Source organism: Colobus angolensis, unplaced genomic scaffold, assembly GCF_000951035.1.
Source record: "Colobus angolensis palliatus isolate OR3802 unplaced genomic scaffold, Cang.pa_1.0 Scaffold465, whole genome shotgun sequence".
NCBI lineage: Eukaryota > Metazoa > Chordata > Mammalia > Primates > Cercopithecidae > Colobus > Colobus angolensis.
This window is the reverse complement of record NW_012118099.1, coordinates 2,271,312-2,297,416: the sequence shown is the minus strand read 5'-3', so window position 1 is coordinate 2,297,416 and position 26,105 is coordinate 2,271,312. Positions and strand designations below refer to the sequence as shown.

The window sequence follows — 26,105 nt, the reverse complement described above, 5'->3', positions numbered from 1 at the left end:
CTAAAATACAAAAAATTAGCCAGGTGTGGCGGTGGGTGCCTGTAATCCTAGCTACCTGGGAGGGTGAGGCAGGGGAATCGTTTGAATCAGGGAGGCAGAGGTTGCAGTGAGCTGAGATTGCGCAATTGTACTCCAGCCTGGGTGACAGAGTAAGACTTGGTCTCAAAAAAAAAAAAAAAAAATCAGCCAGGCATGGTGGTGCATACCTACAGATCCAGCTACTTGAGAGTCTGAGGTGGGAGGATAGCTTGAGCCCAGGCGGTCAAGGCTGTGTGGCCTTGTCTCAAAAAAGCAAAAGCAAAACCACAACCAAAAAAAAAAAAAAAAAACAAAAAAACCCAAAAAAAACCCCAAACCCAAAACTTGCCATGATGGTGATGTCAATCTGTCTTCTTACTATATATCCATCAGGAAACAAACATTAATTAGAAATCAACTCTGTGCCTACTGCAAATGAGAGGCACTCCAGAGGATACAAACATAGCAAACTGATACCTGTGATTGAAGATGCTAGCAATTTGCTTTGGGGGAAAAAAAGATACAAAACCATACATGAAACAAATGCTCCAAAGGAAAAATTATTACAGCCTGAATTTAATCAAATCAATCAAATATTTCATGGAGGAGAACAGCTGTTTAGGAGGATAAGACCTGTACATTCAGAGAGATGAGAAGCCAGTTGCTGCTGGCAGGGGAAGTAGAATGAGGAAAGGCAGGGAAGCGGGAATCAGTGCCAGAGCACTGAAGACCCAGAAAGAAGACGCAAAGGAGATCACAGTCCATGATGGGGAACAGTGAAAAATAAGTTCAGAGAGACAAAAGCCAGGCCTTGAATGTCACAGCAAACATTTTGGGTCTAACCCAATAAATAGTGAGCTACTTTATTCTCTTCATCAAGAAATTAAGTGAACAAAACAATCTAGGAGCAGGTTCAGACATAATTTGTCAGATAAGTGGTAGGAGGCAGATGGAAAGTGCTTTTATGCAAGAAGTGCTTTTATCCTTCTCACATCAATCAAGATGAGCCCAATTATAATTACATGTGACTGAGATAAAGGTGGGGCACTCCAAGTATCCCGAGAACAAAAAAGGCAAGAATTTAAAGGACTGAATTAAGCTGCAACTGGCCCAGAGTTGAGAGCTGAAGGTAGAAAAATACAAAAGTTCCTCTCTGTGGGGCTACAAGTCAAGGGCCAGGGGTTTTGTTTCAAAAATGTTTTTATAGTTCGAATTAGAAGACACAAAATAGAGATTATTAATATAAGTAGTAACAGCAAAAGTGAGTGACCAAAAAGTAAAAAATACAGGTGAAGGTAGAATAGAAAAACTTAAATCTACAAATCTAGACTCTGTGATCAAGGAGAAGGGTTGTATCAGAAGCAAAATTAGGAGGAATTCAAGATAGTATAGCCAGTTTAGAAATGAAGCAAGTGACTTGTTCAAGGTTTTGGCTGTTACTAGAAAAGAGAAACACTGTAACAGAAGAAGCCACAGAAAATTTTTGTTTTCAAAATATTGGGCTTCTTCTACAGAGCTGAAACATAAAAAAGAAGGATCCAGTAGAGAAGATGTAGAAGATAAGAGTAAGGGACCAACAGCTTTAAGTGAACGGAGCACAGAGTGCTGGTAAAGGAAAGGCTCTAGAGTAAGAGCTCTGAGTGAGTTAAAGTGATGCAGAACACGCAGGAGAGCTAGAAGGTAGTTCTGATTCTCTTGCTCATTAGTAGCTGAAGTTGAGATGGAACTGATGTTGAATGAAAAACAGAAAAAGAATGTTCATGACTGCTGCACTAAATGTAGAAACAGAGGGAAAAAAATAAATAAATTCTAATACTGTTAATCAGAATTGGGCCCAAATCAGAACTGGATATTACACATTTCTGATGGCTAGTTTTTCGAAGACTGACCATGCATTATATCCCGCCTGTAATCCCAGCACTTTGGGAGGCCAAGGCAGGCAGATCACAAGGTCAGGAGATGTAGACCATCCTGGCCAACATGGTGAAACCCCGTCTCTACTAAAAATACAAAAACTAGCTGGGTGTGGTGGTGCATGCCTATAATCCCAGCTACTTGGGAGGCTGAGCGAGGAGAATCACTTGAACCAGGGAGTCAGAGGTTGCAGTGAGCCGAGATCCTACCACTGCACTCTAGCCTGGTGGCAGAGCAAAAAAAAAAAAAAATTATAGAAGAGTTTAGGTCCTTGAGAGAGAATTAAGTTATGAACCAGTTAGCAGCAGTGTAAATTCTCATAATACACACATACATTAAATCTTTCTGAAACTACACAGGGTTATTAGGAGTACTTAAGTGTGCAAGCACTAATTATTTTGAACTTTATTGAAATATAATTGATGAACAATAAACTGTACACATTTCAAGTTTACAATTTGATAATTTTTCATGCATGTATACACCCATAAAACCGCCAGTCCAATCAAGATAACAAACATTTATATCATCCCCATAAGTTTCCTAGTACCCTCTCGTAATATTCCCCCTTCCCTTCCACTCCCAACCCCAGGCCACCACTAATCTGTTTTCTGTCACTACAGATTACTGCATGTATCAATAGTCATTCTTTTTCACAGTCGAGTCATATTACTTTGTACAAATATTCCACAATATGCTTACCATTCACCTGCTGACAGACCTAGTTATTTCTAGTTTTTGGCTATCATAAATAAATTATTGTGGATATTTGTGTGTAAGTCTTCGTGACAGCATAGGTTTTTGTTCCTCTTGGGTAAATACTTAGAAGTGGAATGGTTGGGTCATGTGGTAGGTGTGTTTAACTTAAAAACACTGCCAAATGTTCTCCAAAGTGATTATACCATTTTACACTCCCACTAGCAGAATACATGATTTCCAGCTGCTCAACATCCTTGAAAATGCATGGTCAATCTCTGAAATTTTAACCAATATGATATGCATAATGGTATCTCATTGTAGTTTTAATTTGCATTCCCTGATGATTAACGATATTAAGTATCTTTTCAAGGGCTTATTGGCCATGTTCTTTTCTGAAATGTCTTCTATCCATTCAACAGTGTTACAGGTATTTTTATGAAGATGCTAAGCATATTTGAATATCACCTTTATAACTAATAATTTAGCTGAATGCTTTTCTATCTAATACATTTTCAAGGGTTTTCCAAGAATAAAATACTTTACCAAAAATGCATAACTAACAAAAAACAAACCTTTTGCCTTCTCTGAAGAGGAAAGTTTTGAAGAACATGTAGGCTGTGGGTGTAGGAGGACTAGCTGGGTGAAACCTAGACTAGCTAAGACAACTTGCTTGGTCCCTCTCAGATTTCAAGTTTACTTTTTTTTTTCTTTTCAATTTTAGCCTAGTTTCTGAAGCAGATGGATTGCCTGGAGATATTTCCTTCTGTAAACAAATTATTATTTGACGATTCCTCACCCTTGGCTCTGATCACCTCTTGATAAGTTGACCATCAAAATTTGAGGGGATTGAGATTTGGAGAGCACAAAGGTAACACTTATACCAGTGATTCTTAACTGGTGGTGACACTGTCCTTCCTCCCTCCCAGGGACATCTGACAATATCTGGAGGCAATTTTGATTAGCATAACTAGGGGGAGGGTATATTGGTAGCCAGTTGGCAAAGGCCAGGGATGCTGCTAAACAATCTACAATGCACAGGTCAGCCCCAGCAAAACGAAGAATTATCTGGTCAAAAATGTCTATAGTGCTGAGGCTGAGAAACCTTGATATACATTAAATTCCCTTGTATAATCTTTTCTACCTTAGTCCTTTAGGACTTTGTGGTACTCTAAAACTATGGACTGGTGAGATAAACAGGTAAGAAATTAGGAAATCTAGGCCAGGCGTGGTGGCTTGCGCCTGTAATCCCAGCACTTTGGGAGGCTGAGGTGGGCGGATCACAAGGTCAGGAGTAGTTTGAGACTAGCCTTACCAACATGGTGAAACCCCACCTCTACTAAAAATACAATTAGCTGGGAGTGGTGGCGTGCGCCTGTAATCCCAGCTACTCAGGAGGCTGAGGCAGAAGAATCACTTGAATGTGGGAGGCGGAAGCTGCGGTGAGCCGAGATCAGGCCACCGCACTCCAGCCTGGGCAACAGAATGAGATCCCGTCTCCAAAAAAAAATAAATAAATAAAAGAAATTAGGGAATCTCATGGCTGAAAGAAGGCAGCAAAAAAAAGCCAAACATGAAATTCTTATTATAGTACTAAATAATACACAGGTAAGAAATTAGGGAATCTCATGGCTAAAAGAAGGGAATCTCATGGCTAGAAGAAGGCAGCAAAAAAAACGCCAAACGTGAAATTCATATTATAGTACTAAATATTTTCAAAGGTACCTTTTTAACTTCTAAAGCACATTCCATCAATGCTTTCACACTTCCGACTTCCCGCAACGTCTTTTTACTATTTACATCTGCTCGCCAAGACAAATTCCGCAAAACACTTGCAATAACCTACAAATTAATCAATTTTAGATTAATTTTTACATAAAATCATTCATACTAGTTGCTTTTTTGTTTTTAATGCTAGAGGTAAGAACAGAAATCTATTAAGAAAGAAATTCCGGCAAGCTGTGGTGACTCATGCCTGTAATCCTATCACTTTGGGAGGCTGAGGCAGGAGGATCTCCTGAGACCAGGAGCTCAAGACCTTCCTGGGTAACACAGTGAGACACTGTCTCTACAAAAACTTTTTAAAAATTAGCTGGGCATGGTGGCATGCACCTGCAGTAGTCCTAGCTACTTGGGAGGCTGAGGCAGGAGGATCCCAGGAGCTTGAGGTTACTATGAGCCATAATTGCACCAGCCTGGGCAAGAGAGGGAGATTTTGTTTTTTTGTTTTTTGTTTTTTTTTTAATTCCTCCTAAATGCTACTACAGTGCCAAAAAGATTTCCTAGAGTATAACTACAACATAATTATTTTTCTTTTTCTAATGTTAATGGAACTATCTTTTATACATGAGATACTAAATACTGAGCAACAATCTAAATCAGGATATTAGCTGGGAGTGGTGGCACACGCCTGTAATCCCAGCACTTTGAGATGTTAAGATGGGCAGATTGCTTGAGCCTAGGAGTGGTGAAACCCTGTCTCTACAAAAAATACAAAAATTCGTTTGGCATGGTGGTGTGCACCTGTAGGCCCAGCCTTGAGAGGCTGAAGTGGGAGGATTGCTTGAGCCCTGGAGGCAGAGGTTGCAGTGAGCTGAGATTGCACCACTGCCCTCTAGCCTGGGTGACAAGAGTGAGACCCTGCCTCAAAGAAAAAGAGAAAAAAGAAAAACAGCTGAAATTCTAAATACTACCTGCTGTAAGTCTTCACTTTCAGATTTTAGTTGGGCCACAAGTGCTCTCATGCAGCCTTTCATAGAGCATAGCGTAGCCTGTAAATTAGATACAGAACAGAGGATCATCAACAAGACAACTTGAAGCCAAGCTTTGTTTCTGGCTATTAAATGTCTAATTCAGTTTTCATTATCTTGTTTTAATCATACCTGATATTTTGCTCATAAGATTTACCTAAATAAAAGACAAATATTATCTTAATTCTTTGCTATCTGTTCTTCCTTTGCCAAACTAGAGAAATAAAGTGAATAAGTGGTGAGAAATGATAAGCAATAGGTTTTAGAGTAAAGCCTCTTATTTGGATAGAATCAATGTGTGTGTAACACTTGCCTTGGTCGTAAGAATTTTCCGATTTTAAATCCCATTCCTAGGAAGTGTTCTATCTTTTATTTTTTAATTCTACACAGTCAGACAAAATTCTCTAGTAATGGATCACAGAAATGATCCCTACAAGTATATTCGTATGAACAGTGTTTTTAATGCAATTACATAAATTCACTACTGTGTTCCATCTTTAGATATACCTTTGCCTTTGTTTAGGCTTAAGACAACCAAATGAGTAAAGACAAGCGAAAGTGAAGCACAGGTTTTTATCAGTCATCGTTTAATGAGGAGAGTGACAAGAAAATCAGTAAAATATGTTTTTTATGAAAGTAAATTAACTCATACCTGAGCTATCTTAAGAAATATATGTTATAAAAACATACCTTGTTGGCTACATCTCCAAAAGTCAAGTTTGTCAAAGCCATTCCAGCATATCGTCTTAGTGTAATACTGTAGTGGTCATTAGTAAGCCCATACATTTCACAGTCCACTTGCAATAATTCTGCAATGGCCTGTAGTCCCCCTAATTTAAAAAGGGCAAGAGGAAAAAGACAATCATCTAAAATAAAACAAACTGGTACCAAGTTGGTAACTTAAATATTAGGGAAAAAAATCTCAATGAATGAGAATATATGGTTTAAATTCACCTTTAGAATTATAAGCCACAAAAACTGTTATAAAGAACTTTTGTATATTTATAAAGTACAACTGACAACTATTCCATTTTATGCCAGTTTCTCCACCCTCCAGCTCCTTATCTTACTGAGTGAAATAATAATTATTTTCTATTTACTGCATATACACTGCACCTTGCCAACAGTGAAGAAGGCTGTTTTCTAACACTAGTTCTCCCTGAACATAAGCAGAAAAAGGTAACTTCTTCTTATTATTAGGGCTTTATAAACACTCTTTATTGTCACACACTGTGGCCTAACTACTTTAATTTTTTTTTTTTTTGGCAAATAATTACCCTTAGGAATACTGATGCCTTTAAATGAAACTGTGCATGAAGAAAAACTAAAATTTTTTTTTTTTACAAAAATTATCTGTTCAATTTATTATTAAGTTATATAAAACTACTAATTTGTGTTTTTAAAAACATTTCTTATTTCTCTTTGATGGTATCAAATATTAACTATACTATGATTTAGCACTTTCTTTCCCGATTCTTTCCACTGAAAATGCTCAACAATGCCCACAATACTAGGAAGTCAAAGAGAAAACAAAGAGAAAGGAATGGGAAAGACACAAAGGAAGCAGTTTAAAAAAAAGTGAAGCAAAATGGTAAGGAAGTGAACAAAAGAGAAAAATGCATGTGGAGGCTATACAAAATATAATTCATCAAATAATCATCATGGGACTCAGAAAGAAAAAGATGAATATGAACAGGCAATTCTTGGACACTAGTAGTCTAAATAGGTCATTAATCTGAAGGAGAGCCAGTACATTAATATTTTTATAAGTGGTCTGGAAAGTTCAACATGCAGAAGAATCTTGCAAGTTTGTAAAACAAAGTTCTGTCTTGGCTCAAGAACTCCAAGCCAAAGGATTTAAATGTAGGAATATTTATGTAAAACTTGATGACTAGCAGAAATGACAGACATGTTTGAAAGTAGGTAAGTGAAAATTAATTTGGTTAAAGAAAATTCAAGTCATATTTAGGAAAATTTTCCTCCATTCACCTGCAACAGTGGCAAAATACATAGACAGTGAACAAAAATCAGTCATTGTCTTTATGAAGAGCGTACAGATTGGAGCAAAGATAGACGAACTATGTAGAAGCACAGGGTGATATAATAGGTGGACTTAACCTAGACCTGGGATTAGGTTCCTAAGAAAAAGGCTGAGGAAATGATGTTTTAATGTTTAAGTTGAAACGTAAAGGATGAATGTGTATCTTTTTTTTATTTTTTATTTTGGTAGAGACAGGGTACCACTATGTTGCCCAAGCTGGTCGCAAACTCCTAGGTTCAAGTGATTCTCCTGCCTTGGTCTCCCAAAGTGCTGGGATTACAGGCATGAGCCACCAGGTCCAGCCAGATGAATGCATATGTAACAAGGGTGGGGAAGGAAGAAGAAAGACACATTCTAGGCAAAGGAAACAGCATGCAAAAGGGCCCCTGGGCCTGAAATATTTAGCAGCAAGGAGAGGGCCACAAGATGAGGCTATAAACATGGGTAGATGCTAGATCACATAAGACTTTATGTGCCATATTAAAGATTTTAAGCAGAAAAAGGAATAATTAGATGCACATTCTAAACAGATTACTATGGTTTCAGTGAACAAAATGGACTGTCAGTGGAAATGGGAAGAGAAGTAAGACAAAGTATTGCAGAACAGGAGAGATGATGGTGGCTTGGACTGGGGATGAAGAGAAGAGTGATGACTTAAGATATTTTTAAGTAGCAGAATTAAAGCAGTCAGTTCCTATTTGCAGGGGATAAGGATGGCATCGTGAATGCCTTCCAAGATTTTGGTTTGAGCAACTGGGTTGGAATTTCTGAGAAAAGGAAACTGGGAAAAGATGAGATGCAGGGATGCAAAAGATTACGAATTCAGTTTCTGACAGTTGAGTAAGAAGTGTCTAAAATACCACCTAAAGGAAGATGTCACATAATCAGTTCAATAATGTGTCTAAAACTCAGGGAGAGACCTCAGATTGAGCTGTAAATTTGAAAACGAAAACAGAAGCATAGAGAGAAAGGAACAGAGCCTAGGGCAGAGCTTCAAGGAATTCCACCATTTTACACTTGGGTGAAAGAAAAGGAGCCTGTAAAAGAACTGAGAATTTTGACCCATGAAATTGACATGGAAGACCTTAAGACTGTGGCCTGGTATACTAATGAGATCGCCAAGATGTCGGATATTTGAAAGCAGAGGATCAATACCACAACAAAACAAACTATGCCTTTTGTCTGTATAAAATCTTGCCTGGTGTGACAATAACTGGGATACTTTCTTAAGAAAGATAAAATGCACCTAAAGAAGATGCCAAGAAGGCACGACATGATCAAAGAGTTGAGTACTCTTGTATGGAAAAACTAAAAATCTTAGGACTTGATACTGAAAATAAAGATTAAATAAGAATGTGGCAGATATCAAGAGATTCAGGAAGAACATGGCTAATAAAAAAAGAATATTCAAAAAAATTTAGACTATCAGATAAAAGAGGAAGTGCTTTTTGATTTCATGCAAATGAAAAGATTTCAGAGAATTCTGAGGCATAGAATAGAACTCATAGGTTAAAACTATAAATGGATTTGCTAGAATATGCAAATTCATGACTGGATTGATACAATTAAAAAGTGGTTGCTCTAAGAAAAATCAGGATGTTTCATGGTAACGCAAAGATGATGAACATGTCCTTCCACAATTTTCTTGGTGCCTGTTAGAAAACAGTGGTCTAAACAGACCAAAGTATTGCCCAATAAGGTAAAACTACCGATAGTAGAGCACCAACAGACTCAGGTGACATTCAACAGAATCCTTAATTTAGACTCTTATGAACAAAAGAAAGACTGGTAATTTTAAAAAGTATATTACTTTTGTTTTATGGGTTTAGACAGTCACCATTGGCATGAAATGCCTTGTTCTAAAATAAATATCACAGGCTCAACAAAATATTCTATTGGTGTTTCACAAAATTTCCTGAACGTAAGAATCAGCCAGGCCACTTATCACATTGATTTCTAGGCCCTTCCCCTGGAGATTCTATTTGCTACAAGGCCAGAAAACCTGCAGTTTGATGAGTGCCTCTGGGTGATCATTATGATTTAGATATTTTGTGAAACACTAATGCAAATAAATCGTGAGTTCCTTGAAAGCCAGGACCAGGTCTTAATCATTACAAAAATCTAGTGCCTAGCACAGTTTCTGGGGTAGATTTGAGAATCAATAAACGTACATCATGGAAATTATAGTCTAAAACTTCTAATACTAATAAGTGCAAACATAAATGACTGATAGTTGTAGAATCTTCATATATGTACAAACGACCATCCCAGCTGACTGAACTAAGGAATTCTCCTTCACCTATTTGGGATTTCTTTTTTCCTTATCCCTTAATGCCAAAACTTTGTGCTGTCTTATACTATTATCTCCCTGCAATCCACAAACCCTAATCCTCCTTCTGCCCCAGTGCAAATCTGGAGGTGAGGAGAATAAGGTAATCCCCTGTGGCTACGTCCCCAGCAGTCACACCCCCAGAGGCCCCATCCTGCTCCTCACCTGAAAGCCCCTGCCCTAGCTCCTGTGATGAAATGCCCCGGGTAGCCTTCCTACCTGAGGAAGGAAGAGGAACAAATACTGAGTCTAGGTTTTATTTTGAAATCCAGATAATTAATGTCTCAGTCCTAGTCTACAGTCCACTGGAACACAGGAACATTTACAGAATAACTTTTGAGGTATCTTAAAATTAGATGTTTTCCTGTTTATTCATTATTTTTATCCCCTTCCTGTTATGATTAGCATTTTAAAAAATTTAAAATGTTCACAAATGCTGAGATTGTACTAAGGAGGGGAGAATTCACAAGATTAACTGAGATTCCACAGGAGACCAGGGGGAGGAAAGAGAATCAGGGAGGCCAATTGCTAGGCCACTAGGAAGGAAAGCATGGCCAGAGGGCAGGCCTGAAATCTTAAGGTGCAGAGCCTCCCAAAGTGATGACTCTGAAGGACAATACTTTTGGCTGTTCAGGTTCTCTGTGTAAGAGTCTCATGACTTCATCACTTTTAAGATAAATGACGAATGAAACGATGAGGGGGTAGGAATATAAAGTGGGAGTTGGAACATAATGTAACATAAACGGCACAAAATGCAAGGGCACAATTACACTAAAATGGGAATTAAGTGTATGGTTCCTGCTTGTGGCATGACTAGAGAGATCCAGTTCACATGAGATGGTTCAGCATGATGCAATTTATAAATACCACATGTACAAAATGAACCTAGAAATCAAAGAAAACCCGTTATATAAAAAATGGAGTGCACTGCTGGTTATATAAGGTTTAGTGTGTGAAAATACATACCTAAAGGAGTAATCATTCCAAAGTTAATGAAATGTTTCTGACTTAAAGCATAATACTTTTCTATATTAACCAGTTTCAAAGATACCAGGCTGCTTATGATGAAAATCCTGTAAAGTACCGATAACCATGAAGATAAATGAAAATCTTAATAATTCCTTCTGATGCTCATCAAAAGTGACTGAGTTCAATCACAATACAGTAGCTCCACATTTCAAAACAATTCAAATTAACATCCTCTTCAGCTGGCACACACAAAGTCTACTTTGGCAAAAGGGACAAAGAGTGACCCATTTTGTCATTTTTTTTCAATCTCTGGCTTCGATTTCGAAAAAGTTAGTTTATGACAGGGTAGCAGTTTCTGTGATTCAGGACCCTTTCTCTGCTGGAAACCAGGGTACATTTTTTTGCTACACAGAGGAAGCAGCTGATAGCAGAAGTTGGTGGCCTTATATCATAATTCATCAATGACTAAAAATCTTTATTTACTATACTGAATTTCTACCATGATTTAAAAATCCACCAGTAATTGTATATGGCATTAAAAAACATTTTTGTCTTACCTAGTTCATTCATTGCATGTCTATGCTCTTCATCAAATGAAAGTTTCATTAGAACACACACAGCAGGACAGATCTGATGTTCAACAGGAGCTGGCACTGAAAATAAAATCAACATAAACCATAATGCTTTGTTATTTAAAGAGCAATGATGTTTACTGTACTTTAAAAATATGCAGGGATCACTAGTATACCCCTAATCCATGGAATTTTAGTGGATCAACAAATATTTGCTGAAAGGACAAATAAATACGACAAATGTAGAACAAAAGGCTTTGTTTCCATAAAAATGTTTACCACTCATCTGCCCTTGACTAAGTCTCTTAGAATAAGTCTTAGAGGTTTATGCTATTACTCACATAGCTAATAATTTAAAATTATGTTAAGTATACAAACTAATAAAAACATTTTAGTATAAAATGATTTAATTTTGTTTATAATTTCTTTCTTTCTAAAAACAAAACAAAACAAAACAAAAAACAAAACAGGGTCTTGCTCTGTTGCCCAGGCTCGAGTGGAATGATCACAGCTTTCACTGCAGCCTTGTATTCCTGGGCTCAAGTGACCTTCCTGCCTCAGCCTCCAGAGCAGCTAGGACTACAGGCATACCCCACAGCCCCTAGCTAATTTAAAAAATTTTTTGTAGAGATAAAAGAGTCTTGCTGTGTTGCCTAGGGTAGTCTCAAACTCCTGGCCTTAAGTGCCGCTCCTGCCCGGGCCTCCCAAAGTGCTGGAATTACAGGTACGAGCCACTGTTCATAATTTCTATTTAAACTACTATCATGAGTGTGGGTTAAAAGCACATGGTGCTGGGTGCGGTGGCTCACACCAGGAATCCCAGCACTTTGGAACACTGAAGTGGGCAGATCCTTGAGTTCAAGGAGTTCAAGAACAGCCTGGGAAACATGGCAAAACACCATCTCTTAAAAAAAAAAAAAAAAAAAAATTAGTTGTGGTGGCGCATGCTTGTAGTCCCAGATACTCTCAGGAGGCTGAGATGGGAGGAGTGCTTGAGTCTGGGAGGTTGAGGCTGCAGTGAACTGTGATTGCACCACTGCATTATAGTCTAGGCGCTTGTGTGAGACCGTATCTTAATACAAACAGAAAAAAAAGCATATGGCTGTGTACAAATGTGATCTCTAATACAAAAAGTTAGACAGATATACTAGAGAGTAAACAGAAATTTCTAAAAAGGGTGTCCAAGAAAATGTACCTCCACATTCAATACTACACACAAGGTTTCAAAACTCATTTGACATAATTTTTTAAAAAACATCTCAAAAGAAAATATTATTTTATTCTATTTAATTTTTTGAGAACAAATATCAAGAGTACAAAATGTGGGTCATTACATAATTGTGGATAGCCAAAGAAAACAATCCAGGAAGGCAATGTTCTCCCAGTAAAAATCTTACTAGTTCTCTCACCTTAGGACAAATAGATACGAAAGGCAATCCCTTTTTTCTTATTCTTTTTAAATTTTTAAAAAATGAGACAGTGTCTCACTATGTTGCCCAGCTGGTCTTAAACTCCTGGGCTCAAGCAATCCTCCTGTCTCAGCCTCCCAAAGTGCTAGGATTACAGGCATGAACCACCGCACCTGGCCTTTCTTATTCTTGAACATTTTTAGATTTCAAATAAATTCAACTTCATACCCAAGCTTAAAAAAATCTGCTACAGCTTCATAAGTCATGTTTGCATCATCTCCTCTTCACATCAATAGGCTGATACAGTAGAATCATCTACTTGTAGTGCACGTGTGTGTGTGTGTCAGTTCTTATCAGGTGAAAGGAAGGTCTTACCTTACATACTTACTGCTTTTGGTTGTTGGCTACAGGAATGAAGTAAGTTATATCCCCACAGGTCCTAACTCCCAGGCTGCTCCTGAGGGAGCGGGGCTGGTGTCTAAGGGTCCCTTCCTGAGTGAAGAGCTGGGTGGATTATCACTCCCAGCAACTGGGGCCCACTGTCTACAGCTGGATGGTACAGTAGGAAGAGCACTGAGCTGAGAGTCAGGAGATCTGGGCTCTGTTCCTGGGTCCACCACTTACTAGGTATGAGGGCCATGGTTAAGTCCTTTAGTTCTTCTGAGCCTCAGTTTTTTCATCTGTAAAATGGAGATAATACCTTCCCTTCCTACTTTACTAGGTTGTTGTGAGGAGCAAATAATATAACAGATGTAACGATACTCTGTGTCCCCTGAATATAATGATATGCAAATGTAAAATATTATGATTTGGACACTAATGGCTGAAGGAACTTACGTAAAGTCACTTTCATCTATGAAATGAGCTTCAGCTATGAAGTGAAAGATGGGCAACATAATTGCTCAAGTTCTTTCTAGCTCTACTAAGGCCCTACTATGCTATGATAGTATAAATTTCTCTTGACTTACTGTTCTTATAGTAGTGCCCATAACATTTCCTTTGCTAAATTTTTCTAGGGAAATATAGACTTAATCTTTTAAACATGATAGTAGCACAAATGGCTGATGTGAATTTCCTCCTCTTAGTCATAAAGACAGCATATTAACTAAAAATGTTTTCTATTTAAAAATTTCACATTTGCTTTGAAACATGCACTATGATGTACACCAAAGAGAACATACTTGGATTTTTGTCCTGGTCCATGCCTTGTTCATGAGCTTCCTGCCACTCCCAACAGGTTTCACAGTAAGCACGTATCTGTTCCAAAAGATGAAGGACTCGGATTTCACGCCTGCCTCTCTTGTCATCAGGCTGTGAGTGAATGATGTTGTGGAGTGCTGCACTGGCCCTGGCCCGAGCCTCTTTACTGCCCCGGGAATTTCCCAACAATACAGAGTCTTTGTCATTGCCATGTAAAAGCTGGATGAGGAGAGGAAGACATCCAGACTGTCGCATGGATATACAGCTGTCTTGGGAGCTAGACATAGCTAGCAAAGTTCGCGACATATCATCCTTATCATGAGTACCAAGCATTGACAACAATGAATACACCATTTCCACCTGTGGGCCAAATGAGTTTAGAAACAAAATTATGACTTTAATATCCAAAAGCCAAAAACCAATGAAGTGATGAATGGGATATTTACTATAACTCTAAAAAAACAACCCCCCCCCCAAAAAAAAAACCCAAAAACCTTTCCAGGATGAAGTAATCAGTGTTATTTCAAAATCTATGTATCATCACCAATTTGTTTATGTGAGTAAATGAGTGGTAAAATACAGTATTAAAAGAAAAAGTAGCTTTTTGCACACTCACTAACTGTTAGTGCTGTTTGCCTAGATCAGTTGGTGCTAATCCACTGACTATAATCAGGGAAAAACAACTGATTTCACACACATAGAGAATGTAGTTTAGCTAAATTCTCTACAGAATTTAAAATTTTATCTTATTTCTTATAATCTATACCCATAAGCAATAAATAGAAAACATTTCTGCAACAATTGTAAGTACTAATTCTCAGCAATCATTAATTCTCGTCAGATGATAATATTGTTAAAATTATATGATTATAAATATAAAATGTTTTGTCATAAAAAGGAAAATGCCATGATCATACAGAGTGAGAGCCAGGATTTGTAGTTAGTTTTTTAAAAAGCAACTAGTAAGTACTAATTACTCTCTGACAATAAATTCTAAGTATTTACTTAGAAGCAGATTAGAAACAGGAAAATGGCACCCAGTTATCCTGGACCATGGTCCACTCATTTTAAAGCTACAGGGTATTACATAAAAGAAGAGGCTATTATATAAAGAATGCATCATCTCCATAACTCAGTGGTTCTCAATTCGGGGCAATTTTGCCCCCATCAGGACACATTTGACAACATCTTGGAGACATTTTTGGTTGTCACAATTGCAGGACAGGTATTTTAGGGGAATCTAGTGGGTAGGCACCAGGGATGTTACTATACATTCTACAATGCAACAAAGAATTATCCAGCCAATAGTGCTGAGGTTTAGAAATGCTACTTTAAATGTGTAAATACACACATACCTTTAGATATGAAAATTTTAGGAAGGCAATATAGGACTGTGGATAAATGGGTTTTCATCGGAGCTAGGCTCAAATTTTGGCTCCACCTCTTAGGAGCAAGCTGTGGTGCTATTATTGTCAAGCTATTTGATTTCTCTGAGCCTCAGTTTTCTGAGCTGCAAAATGGAGAAATTTACCTACCTAACAATGTTTTCTCCATTAACATGAAATAAAATAATACATGTATAGGACAGTAGCTGGCATTCAAAATACATACTAGGGTCTTAATATTATCATGCATAAATGACTTCAAAAAGAAACAGTATTCTAACTGCCAGTTTTCATACAATAGTGCTCTTGAATATTCAAGATTTTCTTTATAGTAAAAACTACATGTTGAGGTTAGACAGATCTGGAATTAAATTTCCATGCCTAAAACTTTTTTTGCTTGTTTTCTCATTTAGAGAAATATGAATACTTCACAGAATTTTGGAGGGGACCAGAGATAATGTACACACAACTCCTGGCACAGTTACTGGCATATAAGAGATTCCAAGAAGTATAAACAGGATTAAGCCTCATAGTGAGAATATCATTGATTATTCTAAAAATCATTACTTAAATCAACATTAGTTATTTCAGTAATACATTTCCCAAGAGCTATTATATTATTTACAGTAAAGAAAGAGTATATAGAGTATGCTGTGAAAACAATTAATGGAATTCGAGTTAACCAAAAATATATTGTTTAGTAATATTAGAATTTCATTTCATCTTAGTTAATTTAAAAATCTCTGACGGGCCAGGTGCAGTCGCTCACGCCTGTAATCCCAGCACTTTGGGAGGTGGAGATGGGTGCATCACCTGAGGTCAGGTGTTCGAGACTAGCCTGGCCAACATGGCGAAACCTCATCTCTATTAAAAATACAAAAAAATTAGCCAGGGGTGGTGGCATGCACCTGTAATCCCAGCTACTCAAGAGGCGGAGGCAGGAGAATCGCTTGAACCCAGGAGGCGGAGGTTGCAGTGAGCCAAGATCGTGCCACTGTACTCCAGCCTGGGCAACAGAGCAAGACTCCGTTTCAAAAAATAAAAAAAATAAAATAAAATCTCTGACTTTAAAATAATAAAGTAACTATATTTTCCTTTTTTTTTTTTTTTTTGAAATGGAGTTTTGCTCTTGTTCCCCAGGCTGGAGTGCAATGGTGCAATCTCGGCTCATTGCAACCTCTGCCTCCCAGGTTCAAGCAATTCTCCTGCCTCAGCCTCTCAAGTAACTGGGATTAGAGCCATGTGCCACTACACCCAGCTAATTGTGTATTTTTAGTAGAGACGGAGTTTCACCATGTTGGTCAGGCTGGTTTTGAACTCCTGGCCTCACATGATCCACCCACTTCGGCCTTCCAAATTTCTGGGATTACAGGCGTGAGCCACCACATCTGGTCTAAAGTAAATATTTTCTTTTCAAACACTACTCCCAAATCCTAAAATATTTGCTAGCATCTAAGAAAGATATTCTAAGAAAACTCACTTATCAGCATGAAGTAACACTCAACTTCAACAACTTTTCCATTCACCTCAATATATATTTACTCACGTGCAGGCACCGTGTTAGACACAGCAAAAGACAAGTAAAAAAACATTTCTTTATTTCCAAAAGGCAGGTTCATGCAAATTGTTAGTGATTCAAATGAGGTAGATGGATCACATGGGGAGGTAAGAGGACCTTGGGAATCAGAAAATGTTTTGTAAAAAAGCAAAGCCCAAGAAGAGTTTTGAAGGCTGGCTAGGATTCTGACAGACATTTTTGGTGGTCCCCACCAGTGCAGGCAAGGAAGGGAGGCAGAAAGTCACAGGGAGCATTCAGGAAGAAGGAAGTGAGCCAGTTTGGGTGGAACTCAGTATTCTTGCAGATAAATGGATGGAAAGACTGAAAAAGAATTAAAAATTAGGTAATCTGGCACTTTTTATAATCCTGATTTTTCCTTTGTTTATGCTTCTTTGTATAAAAAGATATCATTTCTTTAAGAGACTGTGAATCAGAATTCTCCACTAGAAAGTGGTGTAATCTCAGCTCACTGCAACCTCTGCATCCTGGGTTCAAACTATTCTCATGCCTCAGCCTCCTAAGTAGCTGGGACCACAGGTGTGTGCCACCACGCCAGCTAATTTTTGTATTTTTAGTAGAGATGGGGTTTTGATATGTTGCCCAGGCTGGTCTTGAACTCCTGGCCTCAAGTGATCCACCTGCCTTGGCCTCCCAAAATGCTGGGATTACAGATGTGAGCCACTGCGCCTGGCCAAGAATATCTTAGCAAAGTATTCATGGCATTAGTGACCAGGGTTTGTAATCTTCTGTTACCTTGGTTCCCAGATGACTTGTCAGCCTTCGAGGTGCAGAGTGTGTGCTACTAGAACTCAAAACACTGGCTGTTTCGTGGTCCATTCGTGTAGTTGAACCCTAAAAGTTAAGCAAATTATAGACAGTATAATTTAGACTATAGGTAAATACAGATAACTTCATGTTAAGGTACTCCAAATGAAGTGTCTTTATGATAAAGAAATAAATACATCATAAAAGTATGACCATTATAACTGTTCAAACTATTTTTTACCTATAAGCTTACTAAGTATATTTTAGAGAAAAACTAAAGAAAAGAGGGTTTCTTGCATATGAGCATTAAACTGCAGTATGGACTTAACCAAAGACTGAAGAAATTCTAGGGTAGTAATTTTTCATAGATCAAAATAAGTAAAACCACATTCAGATAAGTTCAATGATGAAAAGCAATGAAGGAGTGTTCAAATTCTGAAATGCTCCAAATTGCCAGAAAACTAAGTATGAATTTGCTATAGTACAAGTTCTCTAAGATCTCACAGTTTAGAAAGGGCTGTTTGAAACTTTTACTGGAGAAAGACATGAAAAAAATAAATGACTGCAGTGCAATATAATATAAACACTACAGTAGAAGAATGAACAAAATACTGAGGGAAAACAGGAAGAAATAAATTACTGCTTAGGGACTATTAGAGGCTGTATAAAATCAGTAACAGTTAAGGTAGGCATTTTGCGACAGGAGACTGATGGAAGAGACTGTGCAAAGGTACAAATATGGAGAGCGTGGAGTGTTTCAATGGAATGTGAATAGAACACAAGGTGTATGGTCAGAGATAAAGATTGGGTTAAATCAATAAGTATCTTGTGTCATTTCAAAGACGTTGCTGTCAAGCTGTGGAGTCACTGGACCTCAGGCAGAAGAATGGTACAATCAGAATTATGTCTTAAAAACAGCATGGAGAGATCACAGGTAGGAAATGAGGGAGAGGATATTTTCAGTAGTGGAGTGGTTCTGAGGGCACAAACTAAGGCAGTGATAATAGAGAAGTGGAGATGCTATTGAAGGATATTCAAGGGGTCAAATTAATTGGCTTGAATAACTTGACTGGATGTGAGTAAAGAGAGGCTGGGAGTCAAGGATAACTTGGAGGTGCCAAGCTTGGATAAATGGATAAGTAATGATGCTATTAATGGATATCAGAAGCTCAGAAATAAATGATGGCTTTCATTTGGGAACTGAGCTCACTTTTGAATCTGACATCCAGTAAGAATGCCCAGTGGGCATCTGAAAACATAGGATGCAACTCTGGACAGGAGCTGGAGTTGCAGATAAATATCTGGGACCCCATAGCTAAATCCATTCATTAGTAATTAAGGAAATGACTCTAAGAATAGTGTCAGCAATATTTGCAAGCACTCTTTTGCAGTTCTCAACCTTGCAAAATGAACAGCTAAAATGTAAGTTATTTGAGGACAGAAACTTTATTCTGTTCACTGCTGCATTCTTAGTACCAAGGGTGATCTTAGGATTAGTAGGTATCCACAAAATATTTGTTGAATTATAAATAAATGAGAAGCTATTAGTCAAATCCATAAGAATGTCAAGATGCAGGACATCATTCGAATTGTCTTTCAGATATACATGCTCTGGCTAATTGGAGAAGGGAAAGAGAAAACCACAATGGCAGTAAAAGGTTCTGAGGACCGTAAGATGGCACCTCCTACTCTAGAGGGTACAAGGGGTAGAATTTTGGAACCAACACACCTTATAATTGCCTTTTGTGCATAAACTTCACTTTTGGCGATTTTTTCTTCTTTCTTTCTCTCTCTCTTTTTTTTTTTTTTTTTAGAGATGAGGTTTCACTATGTTGCCCAGGCTGGCCTTGAACTCTTGGGCTCAAGTGATCCACTCACCTCAGCCTCCAGAGTAGCTGGGACTACAGGAATGAGCCTATGAGCCTAGCTATGGTGACGTATTAGAAACTTTTCTTCTCTGTTAGCTAGCAACCTAAACTGTTTGCCAGTTGATTTCCACTTTGGTAGACAACATAGGAAACTGCTAACAATGCATTCCTAAGTCATTTGTCAGGATTTTAACCAAGTAATAATTAAGTGCTCATACAGAGATTTCTGAATTCTTCATAAATTCCTTGTTCAAATTTGTTATAAAGTCCTTAAATAGGTGATACTCCAAAGTTATTTTTTATGAGGGCTGCTTAGAACTTCTGTATAAGTCATGTTATAAGCCAAGGTGAGGTTTTCCTGACTAGTGCACAAAACTATTTTAGATCATCATTCACAATAATTAGCTATTTTAGATCAGCATTTTTAAGAGAAAACTACATTTGTCAAAACTCATTCAACTGTACACTTAAAATGGATATTTTATCACATACTAATCTTTCTTCAATAAAAGTGATCTTTAAAAAATCCTAACTTGAGAGGTTTTAAAAAATATGTCCCCATATAAAAGCAAGAAAATCCATTCTTCATTTTATTCATACTCACATAGGGAAGTCTGGGGTTGGACTGAGAATACTAGCTCAGAGTCCAGAGTGGCTCCCCTTTCCAGTCTCTACTTCCTTTGTGGGTCTGGACTCTTTATGCTGATTAGTCCTTCAGGGACACTTCTAGGACAAAACTAATTACTAATCCTCCTTAGGGAAGGGAAAAGGGGCATCAAGGAAAGACTCATCTTACATCTCTTTCCACTGCCACCAGCTATTGACTGCTTCTGGAATGGTCTTTAAATCCACATGCAACCAAGCAACAAATATTGCCCGAGCCCCTGCTACTTTCCAGGTAGTATGCTAGTCACCAGGGATATAACTAAGACATTCTCACCCACACTACACACAGAATCTAGATGAGAAGCTGAACATGAAAATACGTGTGGGTAAGTGCTTTGACAGAAACTGTATGAACACACGGGAAGACACACAATTCAGTCTTGCTTCCTGAAAAAGTGGCATCTGGATTTGGACTTGAACCATGAGGAGTAATTTAGTTAATAATAAGAATGAGGGAGATTAGCCACAGGGCAGCCGAGGCAGAGGCAGAGGCATAAGCAAGGGTCAGAAAGAACATGGTATATTTGTGTTTGTGTGTGTGTGGAGAAGAAGGGAAGGGAGAACTACAAATAAATCTGAACATAAGGAGCTCACTCTGGTTGTAATTAATAGAGGTAGATCTGAGGGACCGAGACTCAGGCTAAGGAGGATAGTTGGGGCTTTTTTAGTAAATTCAGACAAGGAACCTTTTTCTTGGTCTATAGAAGGGAAATGAGTCTTTGTCCTGAAGCAAACACACATCTTTGAAGATGTCTAAATATCTTTACTGTTTGTAGGTAGCCTCCGAGATAGATCTTTGCCTCCTGGTATTCATGCCCTTTTGTAATTCCTTCCCCTTTAGTCTTGGCTAGATTTAGTGACTTGCTTCTAGTGAATAAAATGCTACAGAGGTGATGAGAAGCACTCTCAAGGTAAGGTTACAAAGATGTGGCTTCCATCTTGGGCACCTCTCTTGTTCCCTCTGAGGGAAGCCAGTTACTATGCTGTGAACTGCCCTGTGGTGAGGCCCATGTAACAAGGAACTGATGTCTCTCTGGCTGACACCCAATGAGGATCTGAGGCCTTCAATAGCCATAAGAGAGCTTAGAAGCAGATCCTCCCCTGGTTATGCCCTGAGATGAATGCAGCCCCAGCCAATACCCTGAAGTCTTGTGGGAAACCCTGAACCAGAGACAGGCAGCTCAGCTGCACCAGGATTTGTGATCCATAGAAGCAAAAATAAGTGTCTACTAATGCTGTTAAGTTTTGGGGGCAATTTGTTATGCAGCAATAGCTAACTAATGTACTACTTGAAACAAAAGAAAACAGGAGGTTTAATTATGAAACAAGGGAAAGCTTGTTTCCACAATAAAACATGTTTCTGACATTCATTTCAGTGTAGACACCAAATATTTTCTAAGCTTCAGTCTTAGTTATCTTCCTATGTAGCTCCTGGATTTTGAGACATTCCTCATTCCCCAACTGTCTCAGGAGAAATTTAGATGTATTTATTATTAGGAGATACCAAGGGGTACACATACCCGTACTCTCTATGAGCCTAGAACTTGGTCCATGAGAATCTTTCTTGGGTGTTTTATTAAGGCTAGACCTGACCAACTTCTTTCAGAGTAACTTTCAGAGGGACTAGTCTCCCTATCCATAAGAAATGGTTAATAACTTCCTAAGAATTGTTTCCCACCCAACTCATAACTAAATTCTGAAGAAACTTGAGTGTGATGGACTTTCTCACAACCTCAAGACCTGCTAAGTCAGTCATGATTGCACATCCCTTGAATCAGCCTTGCTCACTGTCCAAAGATAGAAGCACTTGCTGTATCATTCCTGACTCTCAGCATCAAACTGTGTGAGACCCTATTTCCCACCTTCCTTTTTCCTATCCAACCTTCCTGTAGAATCCACGTTAAATGCTTTATAAATACGCATATATCCTCAACTTTTTACTTCATGCTCCTTTTATTTCCTGGTCTTCAACTTTCTCTAAGATGTTGCTTTTTTTTTTTTTGAGATGCAGTCTTGCTCTGTTGCCCAGGCTGGAGTGCAGTGGCGTGATCTCAGCTCACTACCAGCTCTGGCTCCCAGGTTCAAGTGACTCTCCTGCCTCAGCCTCCAGAGTAGCTGGGATTATAGGCATGTGCTACCACTCCTGGGTAATTTTTGTATTTTTAGTAGAGACAGGGTTTCACCATGTTGACCAGGCTGGTCTCAAACTCCTGACCACAAGTAAGACATTGCTTCTTTGAAATGACTAGTAAATCCAACATATTTCTATATATTTCAGGTTGGATTTCTTGTGGTTATCACTTTCATAATTCTCTTCCTAGTTTTTAACAGCTTTGCCCTGCAGTTATTCTATCCCACTTGTCTGGAAACATTGCAATTACAGATGAATCCAACTGTCTGTTTTCTCTACACCCTGACATGGAGTGCTGGGCAGCATTCAAGAAATGTGAGCGTGTGAGAAACTTACGTAACTCAGTAGGATGCTGTCGATGTATATTTATGGTCACCAATACACCTAGATCCTCCATGCCATAACTGCCATCTTTTTGTTTCCCTTGTCAGCTCTCCTTTCTTTGGCTATTTCTGATATCCCTCATTTTGTATTATACAAAACTGTGGCTCTTCTTCTCTTACTGCATATAACTTCTACTTTATAGAAAAACAGAAGCCAACAGACAAAATTTCCTCAACTTCTTGCTAACCAGAACCTTAAAATTACCTGTTTATATATCCATCTCCACCTTCTGCTGTAAAAGATCCCCCCTTCTATCTAAGGTCCATCCCTTTAGATGTGCTCTGGATCCTTTCTCTCCCCATTTCTCTTTGATCTTAGTGATCTTCAACTCTTCTCTACTGGCTCCTTTCCATCAGCATTCAAACATCCTCATCTTTTCTATCTTAAAAAATAGAAATAAATTTTCTCTCAAACTTATAGTCTGTATCAGTTAATGATCTTTTCTCTCTTGGGCAGTTCACATCTAGACATCTTTACAGTTAGCTAAAATTGCTTTCTTCTACTTTTTGTTTTGAGATGGAGTCTTGCTCTGTCCCCAGGCTGAAGTGCAGTGGCAGGATCTCGGCTCACTGCAACCTCTGCCTCCTGGGTTCAAGCGATTCTCCTGCCTCAGCCTCCCGAGTAGCTGGGATTACAGGCACACGCCGCCACGTCCAGCTAATTTTTGTATTTTTAGTAGAGACGGGTTTTACCACGTTGGCCAGGATGGTCTTGATCTCCTGACCTCATGATCCGCCCATCTCGGCCTCCCAAAGTGCTAGATTAAAGGCATGAGCCATCATGCCTGGCTGCTCTCTTCTACTTTTAAATCTTCCATTTAACTTCAACTCACTCCAGTATAATACAGTAGGAAAGAAGGCCCAAGGAAATTGCATTTGACAAGATCAGCAATGAACAATTTTTTGTGTGTGTGTGTGTGAAACCCAAGGTGATTTTTTAGTTCTCATGGCAATTGTGGAAATTGTTAACTATTCCCTCTTTTTTGGAACAATATTACTCTACTGCTTTGGAATTTTAGCCTAGGTATTCATCTTCTTACTGTATACTCACTGGGGATGTAAAAATCTTTAATACCTTTAATTACCAATTCTTTACCTTTCCTCTCAATTCCAAATCTAATAGCCTACCTCACATTTCTACTTTATGTGTTTATTTTTTTGAGACAGGGTCTCACTCTGTTGCCTAGGATGGAGTGCAGTGGCATGATCTCAGCTCACTGCAGTCTTGACTTTCCAGGGTCAGATAATCCACCTCAGCCTCCCAAGTAGCTGGGACCACAGGCACATGCCACCACGCCTGAGTAATTTTTTTTTTTTTTGTATTTTTTGTAGAGACAGGGTCTCCCTATGTTGCCGAGACTGGTCTCAAACTCTTGGGTTCAAGTGATTCACCTGCCTTTGCTTCCGAAAGTGCTGGGATTACAGGTGTGAGCTACTGCACCCAGCTGCATTTCTGCTTTGATGTCTCAGACCTAACATCTTTAAAGTTAAACTTAACATTTTTTCAAAACTAGACTCTTATTTTCTCTCACAAACCTCCTCATCTAGCGTTATTACTAAAATGCATCACTACCCTTCTAGCTGCCTAACAGAAACCTAGGAGTAATTCTTGACTTCTCCTTCCCTGTAAACACTCACATCCAATCCCTAAGCTTGACTGATTCTACTTCTTGAATATTCTCAGATACTGAAATCTACCAATTTATAGGACATACAGATTATAAAGAAACATGTTGAAGTATATCATGGGGAGTTATCAGCAAAACCGAGAGTATGAGACACTATAAAAAAAAACCTTTGGAAGCCAGGCATGATGGCTCACACCTGTAATCCCAGCAACTCAGGAGGCTGAGGCAGAAGGGCTGCTTGAGATCAGTTTGAGTTCAAGACCAGGCTGGGGAACAGAAGGAGGCCTAGGGCATGGTGGTGAGCACCTATAGTGCCAGCTACTCGAGAGGATTGCTTGAGCCCAGGTGTTCAAGGGTGCAGTGAGCTGTCATTGTGCCACCGCACTCTAGCCTGGGTGACAGAGTGAGATCCTGGCTGAAAAAACAAAAACAAAATTAAAACCCCAGGAAACCATAAAGAAAAAAGAAAAACAACTTTAGTTCTTCAATAACTAAGTGGCCATAAAACAAAAAGAAGGAACATACAGATTAGAATGACATCAGAGATATACTAATTCCTGTTCATGGACCTTATCTGGACCCTGAGGCAAATAAACTGTGAAAAAGACATGAAACAACTGCAAGTTTGAATACTGACTGGATAGATGATGCTATTAAAACAATTACTGTCAGAGTCTTTAGAGATGTAATAATGGCACTGCAGTTATTTATTTTTTATTTTTTAATTTTTTTGAGACAGAGTCTCACTTTCTTGCTCAGGCCAGAGTGCAGTGGCGCTATCTTGGTTCACTGCAACCTCTGCCTCCCGGATTCAAGTGACTCTCCTGCCTCAGCTTCCCGAGTACCTGGGACTACAGGTGCGCACCACCACTCCCGGCTAATTTTTGTATTTTCAGTAGAGACAGGGTTTCACCATGTTAGCCAGGCTGGTCTCGAACTCCTGACCTCAAGTTATCCGCTCACCCTGGCCGCCGGAAATGCTGAGATTATAGGTGTGAGCCACCGTACCTGGCCAGTTATGTATTTCTAATAAGTACTTTTATCTTTTGTAAATACACAGTGAAATAGGGAAGAAGTGATGATGATGCCTGGAATCTTGTTAAAAAGTAAATTGGGAGCTTAAGGTGAATGGGTTACATGTGGATATGAATCAATATATTATTGTCTTTGTATATGTTTAAAATTTTCCATAAGAAAAAGTTTTAAAAACCAGTGGCAGTAGAGTGGGTTTTTCTATCATTGCATCTTTTTCCCACTTTTAATTGAACTTTATTATTATATACTGGCTATTACCAGAGACCTGGTTCTAAATTTCAAATAGAAAAGCTGGGGTTGCTTGAAAAAAAGAAAAAATAGTGAAAGAAAAATTCCATATCTATAAAAACTTCCATATCTATAAACCATATATAGATAGGAAAAGACATCTCAGAAGTATTATTAAATGACAAGAGTAAGTTGTAGTATAGTATAAAAAATAATGTTTATATAAAAAATTATATAAGGTTGATTCAAAAGTAACAATGTAACTTATAAAAAGTACTGGAAAAACTAATTTCTTAAATTCCCCAAATAACAAATTACAAAAACCCAGAACTCTCTAACATAAAATTACCATAGTAAACTGTAAAATTATAATTGTCATAGAAACACTCTGACATACAGAAGATATTTGGTTAAAACTTTCCAAGGGCTGGGCATGGTGGTGCATGCCTGCAGTCCCAGCACTTTGGTTTTACCTTTTTTTTTTTTTGTCCTTGAGACAGAGTCTTGTTCTGTTACCCAGGCTGGAGTGCAGTGGCACAATCTCAACTCACTGCAACCTC

At 38.4% G+C, this 26,105-nt stretch overlaps 1 protein-coding gene across 5 annotated transcripts in view; it reads right to left on the bottom strand.

Moving 5' to 3' along the window:
• Nucleotides 1-26,105, bottom strand: part of APC (adenomatous polyposis coli) — a 147,168-nt gene that overhangs the window by 12,840 nt on the left and 108,223 nt on the right. For 4 of the 5 annotated variants that reach the window (XM_011958282.1, XM_011958285.1, XM_011958284.1 and 1 more), the window contains 6 exons: nucleotides 17,595-17,693; nucleotides 13,880-14,258; nucleotides 11,275-11,370; nucleotides 6,069-6,208; nucleotides 5,322-5,399; nucleotides 4,354-4,470 (listed from right to left, as the gene is read on the bottom strand). In XM_011958282.1, the coding sequence (XP_011813672.1) occupies nucleotides 4,354-4,470; nucleotides 5,322-5,399; nucleotides 6,069-6,208; nucleotides 11,275-11,370; nucleotides 13,880-14,258; nucleotides 17,595-17,693 (909 nt within the window). Of the gene's footprint in view, nucleotides 1-4,353; nucleotides 4,471-5,321; nucleotides 5,400-6,068; nucleotides 6,209-11,274; nucleotides 11,371-13,879; nucleotides 14,259-17,594; nucleotides 17,694-22,859; nucleotides 23,038-26,105 lie in introns of all 5 variants that reach the window. The other variant, XM_011958286.1, reaches the window with a different exon arrangement.